This window comes from Xiphias gladius, chromosome 7 (assembly GCF_016859285.1).
Source record: "Xiphias gladius isolate SHS-SW01 ecotype Sanya breed wild chromosome 7, ASM1685928v1, whole genome shotgun sequence".
Lineage (NCBI taxonomy): Eukaryota > Metazoa > Chordata > Actinopteri > Istiophoriformes > Xiphiidae > Xiphias > Xiphias gladius.
Window position 1 is genome coordinate 21,965,684 of NC_053406.1, and position 19,415 is coordinate 21,985,098.

Below are 19,415 nucleotides of genomic sequence, written 5' to 3' on the forward strand. Positions count from 1 at the left end.
GGGATTTAAATGTACAGGCTCAAGGCAAGGATCTGTGGGTGTGGGAATCACAGATATATAGGCCAAAAAAAAAAAAAAAAAACGGTGGGAGGCGGGAGTGGTGGTGGTGCTGTATATTATGCTTATGCTTGCTTATGCTTGTATTTGGTGTTAAAAGCATAGGTTGAGAGGGAGAGTGTGACAAGGTATGAGCTCTATTCTTGTTGTAGGGATCAGCATTTTACATTTTTCCCCTAAGAATTTTAATAAAGAAAATATATGCTTTCTTTATTTACCCAGCTAATTGTACGTAAAACCAGTGGGAAAAGGGTACTTTACCAAAATACCCCTGCTAGACTCACTTTAAGGCAGAGGGCTTTGATGTCAGTATATAGCTACAAGTATATTTTTGTGATTTTCGCTTGGTGGAATGACTTTCACTTTATAGGAATAAAGGCATCAGCCCCCATCCCACAGGATATTTTATTAGTTGCTCATCATGGTTGGGAGGGAGAATAGTGGGCTGGCACCAGATTTTTAACAGTGTGTGTATGTGTGTTGTCAGTTTACTCCTCCACAATGACCTTAATTTTTGGCTCTATTTAGCTGCATCGAATCTGCCCTTACGCAGACCAAAAAGGAAACTGAATTTAGGAAATGATTCTAGCACATGAATTTTACATATTTTTTTCTTTTTGTGGAAATATTTGCTGTATGTTTAACACTGTTATTATCTGGAGGATATCTGTGTTTATATGTGTCATCTGAGATTTGCCAATATCATAATCGCTCTTTGAAGAAAACCAGCATGGCTTGCTGTCAGAGTGCTGATAAATTGTCCGGGGGAAACGGTGTCATTAGTGTTGTGGTCAGACAGAGGAAGTGGGGAGTTGCTGCAGTAAACACTGTAGACTGTCTCCATCACTTTCTTCTTCTCCCCTCTTTAGTTCTGTGACCTGCATACTGATCTCTGTTTTAACCCGGAGGACATCTTGTCCCGGTCCTAGCCTGGTAAGAGATGTGACACTTTGATGATCTGGAGAGGACAGAGTCAGGAGCTCTCTGCTGTCCTCCCCTTTTCATTTTTTGCCTTTCTTGCCTTCTGAAGGTCCATTCCAACCCCCTCTGTTTTTCTATCTTGCATTTGTTTCTCTCCCCCTGGTGTCTGCATTGCAGTGCACTTTTGTTTCCTCTATCAAGCAAGAGATGTTTATATCAGCAGTGGACCTTTAAACCCCTCAGCTCTGCTCTGCACCACTATGTACCAAAATTGCACCACATCACACCGAACCATGCCACATGGAAAAAAGCAGCACATATTTCTGGATTGGATGCACCTTGCTTCACTCTTTATAGTATGTCAGAAATCAGGAGAGCATATGTTTTTGAAAGCAGTGTTGAGCAGGAGAAAACGGCTAGTCACAAAACCTCTAGACTGTTGGGTCTATGCCCAGCTGTCTGTTTCACCCAGCGTAGATGCAACATGATGTCTTTGAAATGTGAGCTTGATTTCAACCAAATTATATCTCAAGGTCAGTGGGGTTAATACCAGCTCACAACTGTTGCTCCATATCTAATGAGCTTAATTAGCTGGGTATTAGAGGGGCTTGGTTGATACTTGTGTGTTCAGAGATAGAGAGGAAGATGTGTTTGTTTCAGTTGTCCTGTTTTATAGGATTATATCACATGGCTTGACTACGTCAATAAAGCTGAACAGAGGAGAATACTGCAGTGCAGAGTACTGTCAAGGTGACTGTCTATCTTGGGTCAAATTTATAACTAATTTATGGTATCTACCAATTCACACGATTATAGTTTTTGTGCAGCAGCTTCATGTCTCTGCAACCTTTCTTTGGATTAACACGGTGTTCCTTTTCAGATCATGTAAAAAATATTTTACTAATGGATTGTTTGATGTCTGTGCTGTCGATCAAATTTGGCCTGGTTGTCCTTCGTGGTTCCAATGGGTTTGTTATTGAGTCAGGTCACCACTCCGATTGGGTGACGCGTGTTCTGTTACTAGCACTATCATTCAGTCAGATTTCCTTGTAGATTTGTTCACACAGCACACCCTCTTTCCTTTTACGAGAGATATTTCCTGCAAGATTGCCTTTTAATTTTCTTCCTCTCCCCCTCTGGAGAGGTGAGTACTTCTCCTGTTTTCACAATTCCAGGCATTTCAAGGGATTAGAGGAATGACCACATGATACAACCCACATGAAAAGTAAACAGGCTTGTGTTGCCACAGAGTAAACTGTGACTATGAGATAGGAAAAGCAGTGTGGCTTGGGGAGTTTTTTTTTTTTTTTCTCCTTGGACCCAGATCGCTTTCCCACTAACTGCCCCACTGAGTATGGCCAGCTAAAAGGTGTGATTAATTAGTAGAGTGGAAGAAAGGCAAAGTGCTCTCATACTCTTTCCTTAAGTGCCATTCAAAAGCAAACAGACGAGTAGTATTGGTCTTTGATCCCCATTTTAGTTTGTATCAGTCAAGCTCAAGACTGCCCACAGATGAAAGGCCTCCACGACAGAGTTTGGCATAGAACTGAGGAACTGAGGGTAGACAGTGACGACACCGTATAAAAGCGTTTTACGCATGCATGAGTTCATAGAAAGGGAGAACTCCACGTTGCAAAGCTAAACCTGTCAGCTTCACTTAAAGCGGACCCTCCTGTTTGACACATCAGAATTCGAGCGCAGATTCTTCACTGGGTTCCACCAACAGTGTCCAAACAGTGCTGAAATCAGGACAGGCAGCTTGTGTCTGGGGAAGGATCCGAGGGAATCTCAGCTCCTTATACATAATAATCAGTCACTTCATAGCCTTCTGCATGGAAGGAATCTTTCAGGGCCCCTGCTACTTCAACCCCTTAAAGCCCATGTTCTGTTATTAGTTTAGCATTTCCAGATGAGTTGATGAGCATTAAATATATCCTGTGGGGTGAAAATTTGTTATTTTTATTTTGCAGGGCAGATCAATATATGAATGATATGACATCCTATTCTAAAAACTGGACCCTTAAGTTCCATTGCTCTCCAGTTTCACCTTCAAACTTTTCAATTTATTCACCCCTCTGGCTTTTGGGATCTGAATAATATCCAGATCCCACAGCATGCAGAGCGGGCTAACTTTTCAAAATAAATGCAGCTTCTCACAAAACTCTTAAAACTCTGATCTTATGACCCATTTTCCTTCAAATACTCTCTGTAGCTGTATTTTTTTTTGTTTTAAATATTTCCTATTAGCAGGGAGGTTTAAAGTTTTAAAGTATTTTTATTAAACGGGTTAAATTATGAATAATGTGACCTCACACATTCAAATAACAAGGACCCTTATGGTCCTTTGTGCCCTAATTTCAGGTTGAAATTGAATAACCTCTTGTATGATTAAGTGGCAAACAGGACTGGATGATTTTACCATACCTGACATGTATTTCCATTTATTCCATTTTCTGCAGATGGAAATTGGAGTCATGCTGTTACTTCTAATTTAGGTGTAAGCATGAGCAAACATTCTGACCATTTTACTTTAAGTCCAGGCAGCTAGACAAATTGCACTTTTCTGTGCTTTTGAGATTTGCTACATCTCATTTACCCATTAATTTACTGGCAGAAGAGATGAAAACGGACAAAGTACACACCTTTCCTGAGGTAAGGCCTCATACACTTGACATGGGAAGGGGCTTTTACTATTCAGGTCATGTTTCTGCGCATCTGTGCTCTTTTTGTGTGATCACTTATTCCCTTCCTCTTAAAAAAAATCACAAATAGCTTTTAGTGTTTGCTCAGGGACTGATGATTTGATATAATTTTCCCTGTGACTGTTATAATTGTATTAGCTGTGTCAGTTCAGGGAAACGTTTTAGAGGGTGGAGGTCTCAGGAAAAAGGAGGCAATTTTTTAAATTCTAGATATTAATGAATAAATGTTCATCAGTGTGTGTCTGTTTGTGTGTATCTGTGTGTATGCGTGCTTACAGCGTTGGATGGCAACTGTTGTTGGTTGACTGCTACATTAGTTGATGTTGCTCTTTCAGTTTGATGTGTATTTTTTTAGCCCTGGATAGATTGGATACAGTCTTATTCCATCTTAAAAATGAAATGACACATATTGTTGTGGCAGGGAGCAGAGACCAGGACATTTAATGCAGCTGTACACTGCCAGGATTGAGATGGGATAAGATATATGGGGTGGATGTGATGCACGATGGGACATGGTCACTCTGCTGTGCACAGAAGATGACTGGAAGATCAGATGAGGAGATGCACTGCCCTCTGTCCTCGATCAGCCATTTCTCTGCCTTATCACACTATTAAGTCAGATTCACCTCAAAGTCTTACTTATCTTTAACATTTTGCCTTAGTGGTTTTGTTGTCAGACCTGTCTTCTCACAGGAAGCTCCTGGATTCATACCTCCACCCTGGTTCTTTCCAGTCTCCCTGTGTTTTTGTAGGTTTCTTTAGACCAATGCATGATTTTGAACCTGAATGAACTGGTGAGTGGAATATATATGCATGCAAATGAAATTGTGTTGTCTTGATACTGTCAGTATAGCCTGTAAGTCCCTCTCTTCTCTGCTCTTTTTCAACCGTACTCTCCCACTCTTTGGTGCACTCTCCTTTACGAGTGTCTTTCTCCTACTGTAGCATTGTCACCTCTTTGATTTGCTCCTTCCCTCAAATTCTGTCTCTCTGCCATGCCTTTAAGTCTGAATGCTGTTGGAGGCTTAGCCTGCTGGGCTGAGGAGTTCCAAGTCTCAGCAACAGTGAATTCTATATGACTGCGTTTAATCTGCCATGTCTGCCCTCAGCTGCACTTTTAATGATAACCTCAATCCACTCAGTAAACATATTGGCTCATGTTACTCTCTGCCAGACTGATTTCCACTTCACTCACAAACGTACACAGTGAAGCTGTCTTCCCCTAGCCTCTTAATCTTAGGTCAAACTTCAGAACTGTTCAAACATTAAGGCTGGTCTTCATTAAATCCCAACATAGCTGTTGAATATGAGTAGTTGTGCTCACCATCTGTTGGAGCAAGAATTGGATGTAACTTCAAGAAATGGAACGATCACGTGACTGATTGTATCAGTGTCTTGTCTCAAAATTGACAAATTCCTTCAGAATACCTCCTCTTATGTTGACAGGAGGCCAGGGTGATAGTCATTTACCAAGCTGGCTGCCAGCAACAGATTAAAAACGGTCCCATTTGTAATAGTTTTGGGGAAACAACAAAAAATGTGACAAAACAAATTGAACTGTTTCTTCTCCCCCTAGCCTTTTTCTCAACCCCCCCTAGAATGTGCCCAGTGACAGACAAATTTGAAAAAGTTGGCCATTTAGAGATCCAGTGCTTTCTCAGTATTAGGGGAATCTGCACCAATTGCCGCCTTCCAGTGCCCCTGTTGTGCTTCGATTAACCCAGACTGAACCGTGTTGTTTGGAGTTCAATGTAGTCAGTGCAAAATATGGTTTAATATGGCATTGACTTTCTACTTGAAGCTGGTACAATCAAGTGCTCATGAGGTTATTGACAGGGCTAGAACTTGGCATTTGAACATATTTAATTTGGTCTTTATTCAAATCCAAAACCCTACTGCATCATTCCAGTGCTCCTGTTACTTTTGATGTGTACAGCCCTGACATTCTTTCATTATCATAAACATTAACGTGTTTATTTCCTATACCCTGGCACAGCTTACCACACATTATGTTATGAGTTAAAAATGATTTTATACACACTGAATACAGTAATCATTTAGTGTAAACAGCCTTATTCTGCAGATTGAGGTTATGTCTTATTATGACAAATCAGCTTCATTTATTGTTCTAATGAATATGATATATTTTATACTCCTCATTTAGAAATATTTGTTGAAGTAATTAAGATAAATATTGAAATTTCTGCTGATTTTAATTGGCAACGTGACTATGAAATAAAGTTGATACCAGGAAAAAAAGCAATTTACCAGCAATTTGTACTGTGAAATAAACTTTACATTAGGTTAAATTTACTGCCAGGAATAATTCATGTTGATTTGGGTTCCTCGGATACAAGATACAGTAAAATGAGACAATTGATGTTTAATTGCACTTCCCAAATCAGATGTTGTACTTGAAACAAGCTTAAACAAAATAACTTTGTCTGAAAGTGTGTGTGTTTTATCTTAGACTCTTTTAGTCTCCACAAGTTGCCACAAAATTGAAGTAATGAATTCAATTCTTAGTGGGTCAATTTTCAGTTCACAGATGTACTGTGACTATGCTAAGCTCAGCTGATAATCAGAGGATGGGAAGACAAAGTTGTCATCAAATTGACAAATAGATGTTTATAGACAGATGATAAATTGGTGCAATTCGTACTGAAAGTGAGAAAAGGGAAGAGAGACAGCATGGCTCCATGAATTGTAAAGATTTTCCAAAATCCCCAGTGATGAACTCCCCAGAATGAATCATTATGAAACACCTTTCATCTTTAGTTTCCTGGGGGCTTGTTAGCCACATCTGTATGCTGCAGGCATCCAGTTCAGTGAAGCATAAACACTGTAATTTTTGAATCTTCAACAGTGTTTCCACAAACAATACACCAGCCCTCCTAACATCTCAATCACAGTCTGGTCACATGCAAGGAGTTAGTCTTTAATTCATGTCACATTCTCTCCGAACCTACCAGTGCTTACTGGTAGGTTTACACTAGTCTCTCTTTAAATGCAGTCAAACAGTCAACAACCAAGTTTAGGGTTCAGTAAATAAATGCTATTTTGATTCTCCCTTCATAACATAGGGACAGTGACTGTAATTGAGGGATGGTGGCATTAAACTTTAGTACCTACCGTTCTAAATACTGCTGATTGATTGTCACTAATGCTTGCTTGCATGAACTGTAATTGCATCTTTTCGACCCGAGTGATTCCCAATTTATCACTTAAGTGATAATTTTTGTGTTGAAGCTATGAGGAAATGATTTTTGGCAAATTAGTTAAACTGCTCCACCAATATCAGACATATGGATGTCAAATATGGGTTTACTGTAGATCCACACTCTGACTGTACATGACGGGATGTGCTCACGAATTCGGACATAACAGGTGGCTGTTGTCTGGTAGTTGTTAGATTGAGCCTAATTTTTAGTGAAGGAGAGTAGACTCTCCAGGTGTCACACAGAAAAAGCAGTAGGTATTATGCAGTCTTTGTCCTCTCACCGGTCTTGGTAGAGCTACTCAATCACGTATCGTACCATCAATTATGATGTGCACATCTGCTTTACTGTCTGTAGCAAGATGAGCGAAAGTTTGTTTCTAACTTCTGGTCGATGCTAGTTTGTGTGTTCAGGTGACTGATTGATTGATTTTTAACAGATTCTGGCTGTGTTTTGTATTGCTTGTAGCATGAAATCGGAGATTAGCACCTGTGCAAGATCCCTGTGTTGAAAGTAAGCCACAAGGCCAGTATTAAATGATTGGCCTTAGTTAAATAGATGCAGTTTTCCTATGGTTGTGCGATAGTGGCAATACAAATATGAATCTGGATTCATTAGAAAATGAGGAAGCGTTCCACTCTCAAGCATGTCAGGAGAAAAATATAGTCCTCTGTTTCTTCACTTCAGAGGCTGTCATTTCTGTTGCGAGTCCAGCTCTCTCTCTCTCTTTTTCCACTCTCTCTCATATTTTTTTATTAAATGGAATACAGATTAAATGCAAATTTGTATAACCACAATTAAGTACAGTATTGCCAAAGAGGTCTCTCTGTCTCTCGCGATCTCTTACTGTTTGCATGTATACATAGAGTACATTATATTTCACGCCGCTGCCCATCATGACAGCACGTCTAGTTCATGCGTTTCCAGGAAGCGCCGTCACCTTGTTGAGGGGTGTCTCTAATCGGTTTTCAAGCATGTTTAAAACAGTTTTCAACATGTTTGATTTTGGTGTAGCCATAGATGAAGAGCGCTTGTGGTTGGAGCATGTTGAAGACGAGTCAGAGATGGGAGTTGTCTTCTCATTAAAGCAATATTCAATGAGAAGGGAGGGAGGCAGCCGAGATGTACACACAGTGACTTTGTGACTTTTTGTTATCACCATCATTCACACTAGTCACAGGTCTCTCCAACTGGAATTATTGTGCGATCAGTAAAATAATTGTGCACCCCCACGTCAACAGTTTGGGACAGAAATGTCTTGAGGTCTGAGCTGTACAGCATTTCTAAAACTTTAAAAGTCTGGTAATCTGAAAGCACATAATGTTTTGCCCATAATTATACAATAAACAAAGCAAGGATGAAACAGATATACAAGAAAGAAGTAATTAATATTGCCACCTTGGCTCATTGTTCCTTTCTCTTTTCCCTTTACTGTTTCTTTTTCAATTTTGTGTGTTCTCTAGGCAATTATTGCCTTTTTAAAGAGAAAAAGAACAATTATTTTTTCACTCTCAGTCAGTATGCAGCTCTGTGCCTAACTCATCAGCGGAGCAGAGTGGGTACATAGGACTTTTGAAGTGTGGTCATTAGCATGGTTCAGCATTGATGTGAGGCCCATTCATCAAACTAAATGGAACCACAGAAGCAATAAGCTCATTTGTTACATATCTGACACTCCGCCTCCAATGTTCCACACCCCTCTATCTTAAATGGCTTGACCTTTATTTTGGTGACATTTTTAAGTAAGGAAAGATTGGCTCTGGCTAGGCTTCCAGCCTAACTCTTTAGAATAGTTCCCTGGAGTGGCAGTGCCATTTTGTTCCAATGCATGCTATTGTTTGCATAATATTTTCATACATCTTTCATTCATTTCAGCATTTACACATTGAAGAAAGACTGGAGCTAAATGTTAATGATTGTCAGGTTAGCACCTGGGCTCTGTTCAGCTGACACTCCGGTTGGCACTCTGGCATGTGATAAGTACATATGCTTAGACAATATGTGCAGTTGGCAAATCTGTGGAATCTTTTTTTCTTGTCTTCACGCATGAGCAAATTCTTCTCCATAAATGGTTTTCCACATTAGGTTCATTTTTCTGTAGTTGCTCTATCACTTAGATAATTGTCAAAGTCACTTCTACATATGGTTATGACCACCAATGAGTATGACTAATTATTTTCATTATCATTGTCTTGGCAGCTTAGCATAATAGTGTGTTAATATACTGCACGTACAATTAATGCTCTAACCCCCTAGTTTCCTTATTATGGGACTATTACTGCCACTTTAAGATAATTATCTTTTTCCTTTACCTTGCCTTTTGTTGTAGTACTTTATAATAAAAAATATCACCTGTACTTCAAAATATAGGAATTTTAAAATGTATCATTATATTTTCAATGGCATACTCAGAAAAAGAGTGACTCTAATGAAAAGGATGAATTGATGTACAGATTATTTGTGACAATCTAAAGTTATTAATGCTAGTGCCTTTGTGAATAGATTGTGTTATTTTCATGTCTCTTTTATGTCTTTTCCTTTTGAACAGTTCAAATACATTAATCTGCCTTTGCCTCATTGTTGCTGAAAAAAAGTTTTTTTTTTAGACTGGCTGTGAAGTCAGCGGGGTTGTTGGAAAATCCAAGTATTCTGTACGGATTTTGTGTTTTGTGTTTAACTCCCTCTGGTGCTGCTAAGCACTTGGCTGCACAATGGTCAATTCATTTTTTCCTCCTCTTTACTTTTGCATACCATGTTTTTCATCATACTTTATCCCTTTGACTACATTTGGTCTTTAAAAGTCAGCTGCAGGCTGTTCAGATTCTCTAGCTGAACCTTGTTATTTTGCTTGGTGCGCTCAAATTTACCAGTTTACCCAAAGTGTGTGTGTGTTTGTGTGTGTGTGTGCGTGCGTGCGTGCGTGCGTGCGTGCGTGTGTGTGTGCGTGCGTATGTGTGTACGTATGCGTGCGTATGTGTGTATGTATGCGTGCGTTTATGTGTCTGTGTACATATATATGTATGTATATAAGATATATGATATATAATCTGAATCGATTTCTGAGCTCGCTTCTACTCTTTTGGTGTGAGTGCAAAACAATCCTAATGGGCAAACCTTAGATGGGTGTATCCGGACTTTTACCAAGCCAGTGCATTCTCGGATTCTGATGATCGTGACCAATTTAGTGTGATTGTAGTGATTTTTAGGGGGAAAAAAATGGATTCTGAAAAAGGGAGAAGGGCTTGCTGCACATCTTATAACATTTCTTCAAAAATGGTGAGGTCGCTGGTACTCCTCAGGCTCTGCTACTGTCAACATCTGAAAGACTAGGCGAATTTATCTTTGAACCCAGAACCCTTCTCATTTTATTAATTTAAAAATATCAGCGAGGACTTCCCTCCTCTCCATATCTGCTCCCAAGTGACTCCTTCACTGCAATGCTCGCACTCCACCAGCAGTCTTCGTAAATAGGACATCATTTCTATTTATTTTCACCCAGTTTAGTGGCCACTGTAGGCTTCCCTTGGAAGCTGTCTCAAGTCCAATCTTTGCTGCCTGTCACCATGGCGACAGCGAGCCTTCAGCCCTGACCTAATCAGAAACATTTGAAAGTGGAGGGATTCTTGAGGGTTCAGATTTAACTCTCTTAATTCCCTGCCTCATACAGGAACAATGACGTGCAAATGAAATCTTTTCTAAGGAAAAAAAAAAAAAAAAACATTCCTGATTGAGGCTCATAACCCCTTTGCGCTAAAGGAGAGGAACCACAGGGGTGAAAAATTAACCAACGCACACTCCTTAATTGCTTTCACATAAACAATTTTTTGTTTTTGCTGCACAGTAAAATACATGCCTGCTTGGTGGAATGCTATTCCCAGCACATTAAAGAATGACTATAATGGCTTAGCTTCTTTTTTTTCCTCAGGCACAACAAGCTCTGCTGAGTTTTTGCTATCATCACAGGATCTCATTCTTTCCATGTCAGCCATGTCAAACTGACTAACCCCATATAAGCTTGTGAGCAATTCAGTGAACCTCCTATGTGTAAGGGTGACTGAAAGACATTAGTGCTAATCTAGTTTTACTTCTGGTTTGTAAATGGTAAGGCCTTCTCCCTTGGTCTCTGTGCTATTACACTGAATGCAGCCAGTTGTCACTTACCACTCTAGTGTAACCACCCTGACAGGTCTGCCAACTTGAGCTGCACAGATACCAGTTAGAGTCTAATTAAAATCGTATTACTCTCTTGCCTCACATTGTAGTGTTGTTCCTATAACCTTCCTCTCTGGTTTGCAAATCATTGACACACAGCTCCACTGAGCTTCTGAGCATTTTAATAATCCAGAGCAGATATTCTTAATTGAAATTATATGATTAGTCATAGCTGCAGGAGGCAGGTTTCCTCCTGCCGTGGGCCCCTCTCCTGGGAACAGGGAAATTGGTTAGATTTACCTGTGTCTTCAAAACGCTGATTTGAACCAGCTCATTGGTACTTGCATCATATAGTATAATTTGTTGGCTGCTGAATTTGCTTAACTCCATTACACTGGGCTTTCGAATCACTAAGATTTTCTGGAAGTCTGTGTGTTTGTGGTTTTTCTGCCTCTGCAATTCAGTCCATTCACACTGTATAAAACTTCTATGCCGCTTTGATGTTGAATTATGGTGCGCTCAAAGAAATGCTAGAAAATTGACTGTTTAAGATGACACTTGACATTCTGACTGACAAGTTGTCTTTTACTAGAACAGCAACGCAGACTTGAAACACTTGTAGTACCTGAAAGACTTCAGTCAGAGCCCATTATTTTTCCATTTCTACCCTTCAGTGAGGCGCAGAGACAGGAATGAACATTCTGTACGTGGAATGGTTTGTTGGGTTTGACATACCATATGCTGAGCTCCTAGCCACATACAAAGACAATACACACTGTAGTTCATCTCTCCCATATGAATGAATAAACTCTGAGGGGGTCATCATCATAACATCAGTTTACAGTTCTCCCATCCAGAAAAAAAAACAGACTTTTAGGCTGTGGAGATTTGCCTTATGTAATTATTTACATAAGGCAAATGATGTCGTTTTTTTTTTTATTTGTGAAAAGATAACTGAACTGAAAATCATTTATCTTGTCTGTGATAAGTATAACATGCGTTTAAGTATTTACTCATGAATCAGCTAAGTTTGACATCCACGGGTCCAGTGGCAACTGTGAACAACAGAGGCACAACACAGATTGACTGGCCAATTCATGGCTACATGGTGACCACATGGCAAGATAAAGCCTACAGTAACTCCTACAGAATGCATAATATGAATCATCACGTATCATATAAATACAGATTCATATATGCCATTTTAATTAGGTTTCAGTCGTAGTTTTTAGTTTTCCAATGTTTTTATGTCCAGGGCCGGGCCTATAAGTTATTGTAAGGGCCTTTAATTAATTCATAGATTCAGTTCCCATTGGGAAACATACTTACATTTCAGGTAGCAAGAAGTTTAATAAGGAAACACTTTACAGTATAATCAATACAGCAGCCCAGAAGTAAATGTGGTATTGTTAAATTAACCTTTGTTTCTTTGAATGTCCTGACTCATTTGAATCTGAATTTATGACATTTGTGTCCTTCCCAGAGCAGGACTTTTATTGTGCAGATTACTGATAGTTCTATCATTTCTGAGTCTCAGAGACAAAGGATTGAGGAGAGGAGCTCAGTTTTACCACTACACTGAGCTGCCGTTGGGTTTAACTGCAGTAAACAGACCAAGGCTAGTAGTGTTCTATCATCGAAAACCATCAGGGGTAGAAGTCAAAGATAGGCACAAAATAAATGAGTGTACAGTCACATTCTCTCACTGTCAGCGTTTCATGCTGTTATAGCATTTTAATAAGTATATGAGAGTCAGCAGGGAGTCAGAAAGAAAATGAAACATATAATTCTTACAGTGGAGTTTTGAGGGAGTGAAAATTCACATTGCATGTTTTGCCTTTTCCTCTTCAGTTGATTTAGCAGTGGCCACAGACTTTGCCATGGTTTAGTGTAACAGCTTTTAATTACCTTAAGCATTGCATCGTGAAGCTGCTAAGAATTTCATGCCCAGGGATATTTCAAATACATGGCTTTGGCAGATGCCTTTGTCAACTTTTAGTAGTGTTATAGACCTAAGTTACAAAGTGCAAAAAATCTGTAGAAATGTTGCAAATTGTTAAATGTAAAATATAGAAATGTTTTGTTTACTTAAACAATCAGACGCTTCATTACTCTCTGAATGCACCATTTGCAGCAATCACCCCTTTAAGTCCTCTTTGCTTTTACCATCTAGCACAACTGTTTTTGTGCTGTTTGTGGCATTCTTTTGTGAAGATGCTCTCAGTGTCTGTCAGATTGAATGAGTACAGTCATAGGTGTAGTCTTCAGGTCTCTCCACAGATTTTCAAATAGGTTCACCCCCAGACCTTGGTTGGTGCCTGGGTCTCTAGACATTCAGACTCTGGTCATGAAGCCAGTGCAGCATTGTCCTATTGGCTATGCTGCTACCATCATCATCATCTTTGTTGGAACAGTATTAGCCAGGCAATGGACCATGGCTGTTTGGTTCTGCTTGGGTTGCATCATGGCATTCAGGCCATGCTCTGTGTTTTTTCTCACCAGACAAATGAATATTTTGATCTTGTGCTGTCAGGTTTACTGTCATAAAGTAAACTCCAGGCAGGCTGCCATATGCCTTTAATTTATGAGAGGAATCTAGGAATCTTTCTACCAAGAAGGGCTAATTAAAGGAGTGTTACAGATATAGTTGTCTTTCTTGCAGGTCCTCCATCTCTGCAGAGGGACTTTGAAACTCATTTAAAGTCATTTGGACATTTGGACCTAATTAAGCTCTAACCACCAGTTCTAGTCCATCCAATCAATTTGTATACTCTTCCCAACATTTTGCCTCAACACGGTTATCTCAAGTTCTGTTGACAGGTCTTTGGACCTTTTTATAGTTTAGGTTTTGTCAGACCTGCCCTGTCAACTGTGAGAACATAGGGATATTTTGGCTTTCATGTTCAATTAATTGGATCTCAAAACAAAATTAAGCAAAGAAAACAAAATAATAGCTGTATTTGTGTAATAGCAAAGGTGTGGCTCTATATGTAGATTGGGTATTTTTTTAAAAATGTAAGGAATTTTTTTTCCGGCATTTTGCTTATATTAGATAGGCCACGGTAGAGTTCAAGACAGGAAATAATGAAGGAGAGAGAGAGAGGGGTATGACATGCAACAAAGGTCCCCAACTGAAATTAAACCAGGGACATTGTGATAACAGTCCATGGTATGCATCTAAACCACTTCCCAGCACAGGACCCCCATACATTTTTAACATTTTGTTTTTCAGGTAAGTCTATAAAGCAGCTGCATATTGTTATAATTAAGTGAACTGGTTATGGGACGTGTTAATGGACCATGATGTATTTTAGTTAAGATGTTACTGTTTTTACCATTGTACTATATAAATAGGCTGTAGCAGTTTGCTCCTGTATACAAATAATTTGGTCATGTACTTCTTAACATTGATTATGGGTTTTACATCACAGAAATTAAGTGGTATTCAGACTCTGCATTGATTTACTCTGTAGAATTTCTGTATGGCTCAGAAAAGCTCTGCTCTCAATGTATTAAGTCTGTAATCAGTGATTTCATGTCTTTATTTACCCCTTGTAGCATAATTGGTGAAAAGGGGGATCTGAATCTACAATTACACCACTTCTCAGGATCTTGACGTGCCCATGAATGGTGTGATTAATGGCAATAGCACTGAACTATGATGAGGTTTAGTCTAGACATCACAACTCTTTCCCCTCCTTGCATTTAATATTGGGTGATATGCATCATGGTGGCTGTAACAGTACAGCCTTTTGTCTGATGATAATAACTTACTTTTAGATGAACAGCCTTTGATAGCCTCTGGATCCATCAAAAAAATCTTTCCTTCATCATCAGTTGATATTCTGGTATCCTTGATGCCACAAAGGCCACAAAGTAATAACCACATAAACACATTGTGGTAGTGGGGAAAGACACTTCACAAAGTTGTCACTGTTAATTCATGAAATCACCACAGTTTTCCTGTCTTCAGCACCTTGAGCTGGATGTCTTTGTCATGACATTGAACTGAATATGAATAACTTTTTCTCTTTTGCGCGTCATAGTGCTGCACTTTAGGTAATTGAACATATTCATCTTCGATAGCCAGACATTTGTCCCTTCACTGGAATTTGTAAATGATCTTAAAGCAGAAGGGAACTTGACAGGTTCTGTATAGACTCCATTATTAGGTTTTTGTCCTCAGAAGTATGTCATACGGTTAGTATACTGCCGTATATGCTTGATTTTGTTTTAATGTGATTGAGTGAATGCAGGATGGCATTAGGCAGGCGGTGGGAGGAGCAGGCAGTTTGGCATTGAGGACAATCTGCATACCGATAACGAGCTTTCCACCAGTCTTTTCATTTTCCATACCAGTTAACATAGTGCCTATATTTAGAAGACGGACTTGTTACAGCTTGCTCAGCTTTATAGGAGTCTTCTGCACATTTTAGCCACTGAGCTGACTCAGGCTGCATATTACCCCCAACCCATGAGTTTTCAAGCTGTGAATTCCTGTTGTTTTTAGTGCCTCACTGAACAATGTCAGTCTCTGCTCTCTGTGCTCATTGATGAAGCTGTCTGGTTTCCAGGCTGTTTTTCAGCATTGGAGTGGTTTTCAAAATATGTAGGCAATAGCTTTTTAATTTTTCCAGATTATATTGCCACCATAATTTGCTGCAAATCTTGTTGATTAAGATTCATTGTATCACTTATACTGCTTGGATCTACATACCTGCAACAACAGTATAATGGAGAGACTGAAACGTGGCACAACTGTGTTTTACCAGATTCATTTTTTACATCAGTGCAGCATTTCTCCTTTTTAAATGCACATTGCTGGGTGTTATACTTGAGAGAGATTAAAACCCCTACCTTTTGCGGAGCCTGTGCTTTGTTTTTATCAGCACAAAAAACAGAAAGACTGTCTATCAAATCCCCAAGATCTGATGATTGAGGTTCAATTTATACCTACATGAACTAGTCTCTTCCAACTACTTTAGGCTGTTTTTGATCTCACCTAGCTATTACCTGTCAGTCACAGTACTGGTGGCAGGTATCTAGGCCCATTTTCCAACTGCTTGCTATGATGCCCACCAGCAAATTATTGTCAGTGCTCTCCATGTATACCATGTACTTCTTTAGAGGGCTAATTACATGCCTGTTGCACTTGAAGAACTGCATTATTGATTGTTGCTATCCACTTTCTTAATACTGATTATCTTTTGTGACTCAAAAGGAGCAGAAGGGCAATAGGGACTCCCTTCCCCTCCTCTTTTCATTAAATGCCAGGCAGTTTTATTTTCATGGGTGCTTAAATTCTGATCAAAACCTTTTAGAAGGAAAGAGATCTCCACTTTCTTCCTCCGGCGCTGGCCAGCCCTTTAACATCAGAGTAGTGACCTGGAAAATATTTGAAAGGGTCCTCTTGGTTAATTTCCCCTTAGAGAAAAAAAACTATCAAGAACAGGGTTGAAAACTGGGTTGAACAGCAGTGCTCACCCTGAAAGTTTAGTATAATTCATATTGCTTCATGCTGGAAAATTAAATCAACAGAAGAAATAAATATAATTTTAACATAATCCCTGTCCCATCTTATTCTGCAGTTGGTGGGTGGTGAGTTTGATATGGAGACAAACTTCATTATCCAGGACGCGGAAAGCATTGGCTGCATGGTGGAGCTGTTGGAGCACTGTGACGTCACCTGTCAAGCTGAAATCTGGAGCATGTTCACCGCCATCCTTCGAAAAAGTGTTCGAAACCTGCAAACCAGCACTGAGGTGGGCCTTATCCAGCAGGTGCTGCTCAAAATGAGCTCGGTGGAAGACATGATTGCAGGTATGATAATAGTGTGAGCAGGCCTTGTTTGCGATATAGATTTTGGATGGAAAAAGCTCATTTCCATCTGCAGTGTCCACTCAAGGGGGCTCCAAAACAGTCATGCACCAAAGGTCTACAATAACATGATTAAAGAAAATATATCTTTGAAACGCCAAACTTTTAAAACTATTTTGTGAACTGTGAACTGTGAACTTTTTTCTCGCACCATAAGGTCAGAATTTCCCCTTTACAAATACTTTGTTCATGTACAAGGTTCAGAACAATATCTCAGTATCTGTTATGAACATTGCAACATTGCAGTCTGTTGGGGCTACAACATGGGTTTTTTTTGTGTTGCTCTATGATACATATAGGCTTTCTGAAATGAGCCCCTCAAATTTGTATTTGGATCATGGTGCGATTGTCTGTGGAGGTCAGTGTCACCTTGATATTTTGTACTGTGGAAATTACATCCATACCTTGTGTAACTCGTAAATTACGTTTAGGCTGAGGAAACTAAATGCATTTTCCCTGCAGTGTTACTGTGCCACTAAGTTAAACAACTTACCATGTAGACATCACATTGATTTATAAGTCAGTTTCCATGTAATTGCAGTGGTGGTGTTTCTTTGATAAATATGGATTTTCACAGACAATGAATTCAGCGAGAATGAAGTTAAACTAAAGAAAAAGTTTTTATTATCTTGGGAGTTGATGAATATGAATACTTCTCACCATGAAGACCTCCTCTGCAGTGAGGATGAATTATAATATTTGTTAAATGCAGCTGCATTTGATGATTGTCCCCTCTCTCCTCCTACCCCTCTTGTTTTTGTGTGTGTGTGTGTGTGTGTGTGTGTGTGTGTGTGTGTGTGTGTGGTGATATGTGCATGTCTTGCCTTTAAAGACTTGCTAGTGGACATGTTGGGAGTGTTAGCGAGCTACAGCATCACGGTGAAAGAACTGAAGTTGCTCTTCAGCATGCTACGAGGGGAAGGAGGCCTCTGGGTAAGTGATAGCAGGGACCGGATGCTATGAGTTGGGCAGAAGTGTTTGTTGGTTTGACACCGTCACTATAGCTGCCCCCAGAGATCTATCACGCTGATCTGTTTGGGGCTTGTTCCGTAATTGACTAACTGCAGAATGAGTGAATGTGGTAACTGACAGTGTATTGACTGCAGTCCAAACGCTCAGAGAGAGAGCCTTAACCGTGACGTTATTACTCTTTTTATCTTTGCCACCTTTGCAGCCAAGGCATGCAGTCAAAATGTTGTCAGTGCTGAATCAAATGCCCCAGAGACACGGGCCAGATGCCTTCTTCAACTTTCCTGGTCGCAGTGCAGCAGTAAGCATTCACATTCTTCTATTCTTCATTCAGTTTTAAAATGACATGTATTTATGCATTTTTATGGAGCCTGCAGGTTATCAGGGTAAAACAACTGATAATTTATGCATAATAAATAACAGAACAAAGATTTTCTTGTACTGTACAGTAATTGATTATGCATGATGTGTTCAACAAAAAAATAAATCATGAAATATGTCATGAAATTGTAAAATTCTATGTTTATCGCAGCAATATGTATATATGTGTAGTAAGTGTAGGAAGAGTATAGATGAATTAAAGGGTTTATAGTTTAGAAAATATGAGTAACCTACCCTATGTAATAAAGATTGACATTTTAGTGTAACTAAAATAGATGCAGTTCGGAGCAGATAGTTTAGGAGCTGAAATATTGAGAAAAACCAGAGACGTAGTAGAGGAAATGGGTAGAGAGAGATGGGAAGCCTGTGACATTACACTTGCCACAGAGTTGAAAATACTGTTCATTACCTTTGCATCTATTTGCATCATGCCAAAGCATGTTTACTAAAGTAAGTAATTGAGTTATCCCAGTAGTTTAATTAAATCTATTGTGTCTCGATTGTGTCCTTTGCCTTCTTTTTGTTTTTGTCCCAGGCCATTGCTTTACCTCCTATTGCCAAGTGGCCTTATCAGAATGGGTTTACGTTCAACACCTGGTTCAGAATGGATCCCTTGAATAATATCAATGTTGACAAGGACAAACCATATCTCTACTGGTGGGTACACAAACTACATTTGTGCTCCATGTTTCCAGTGTCCTCCGTACAGCTCTCTCACAGTTGCTGTGAGCCTACATTATAATGCCAAAGAGAATAAAATTACACTTTCTTGTTTTTCATCAATCTAATTGCTTTAGTTTTGTATTAGAAATCATTTCCCTCTCGGCAGAGACCTATAAAGCTATCAGCAGCTATATTAGACCTCCCTGCTGGAGAGAGCCATGGCCAGAGGCATTGTGTTTTCAGGTTGTCCATCCGTCCATTCTTAAGGACATGGTCTCTCAGGAAAGCTTTGACAGAATTTCTTCAAATTCGGCACAAATGTCCACCTGGACTCAAAGATGAACTGATTAGAATTTGGTGGTCAAAGCTCACTGTGACCTCACAAAACACGTTTTTAACAATAACTGAAGAATTCATACGCTAATTATGATAAAATTTCAAATAAATGTCTACTAGGATAAAATGATGAACTGAT

General features: G+C 39.4%; 1 protein-coding gene across 3 annotated transcripts in view; it reads left to right on the forward strand.

Annotated features, from left to right (window-relative positions):
• nbeab (neurobeachin b) overlaps positions 1 to 19,415 on the forward strand; it is a 196,115-nt gene that overhangs the window by 28,529 nt on the left and 148,171 nt on the right. For all 3 annotated transcript variants that reach the window (XM_040130608.1, XM_040130604.1, XM_040130605.1), the window contains 4 exons: positions 16,639 to 16,870; positions 17,760 to 17,860; positions 18,102 to 18,197; positions 18,813 to 18,934. In XM_040130608.1, coding sequence (XP_039986542.1) covers positions 16,639 to 16,870; positions 17,760 to 17,860; positions 18,102 to 18,197; positions 18,813 to 18,934 — 551 coding nt within the window. The remainder of the gene's footprint in view (positions 1 to 16,638; positions 16,871 to 17,759; positions 17,861 to 18,101; positions 18,198 to 18,812; positions 18,935 to 19,415) is intronic.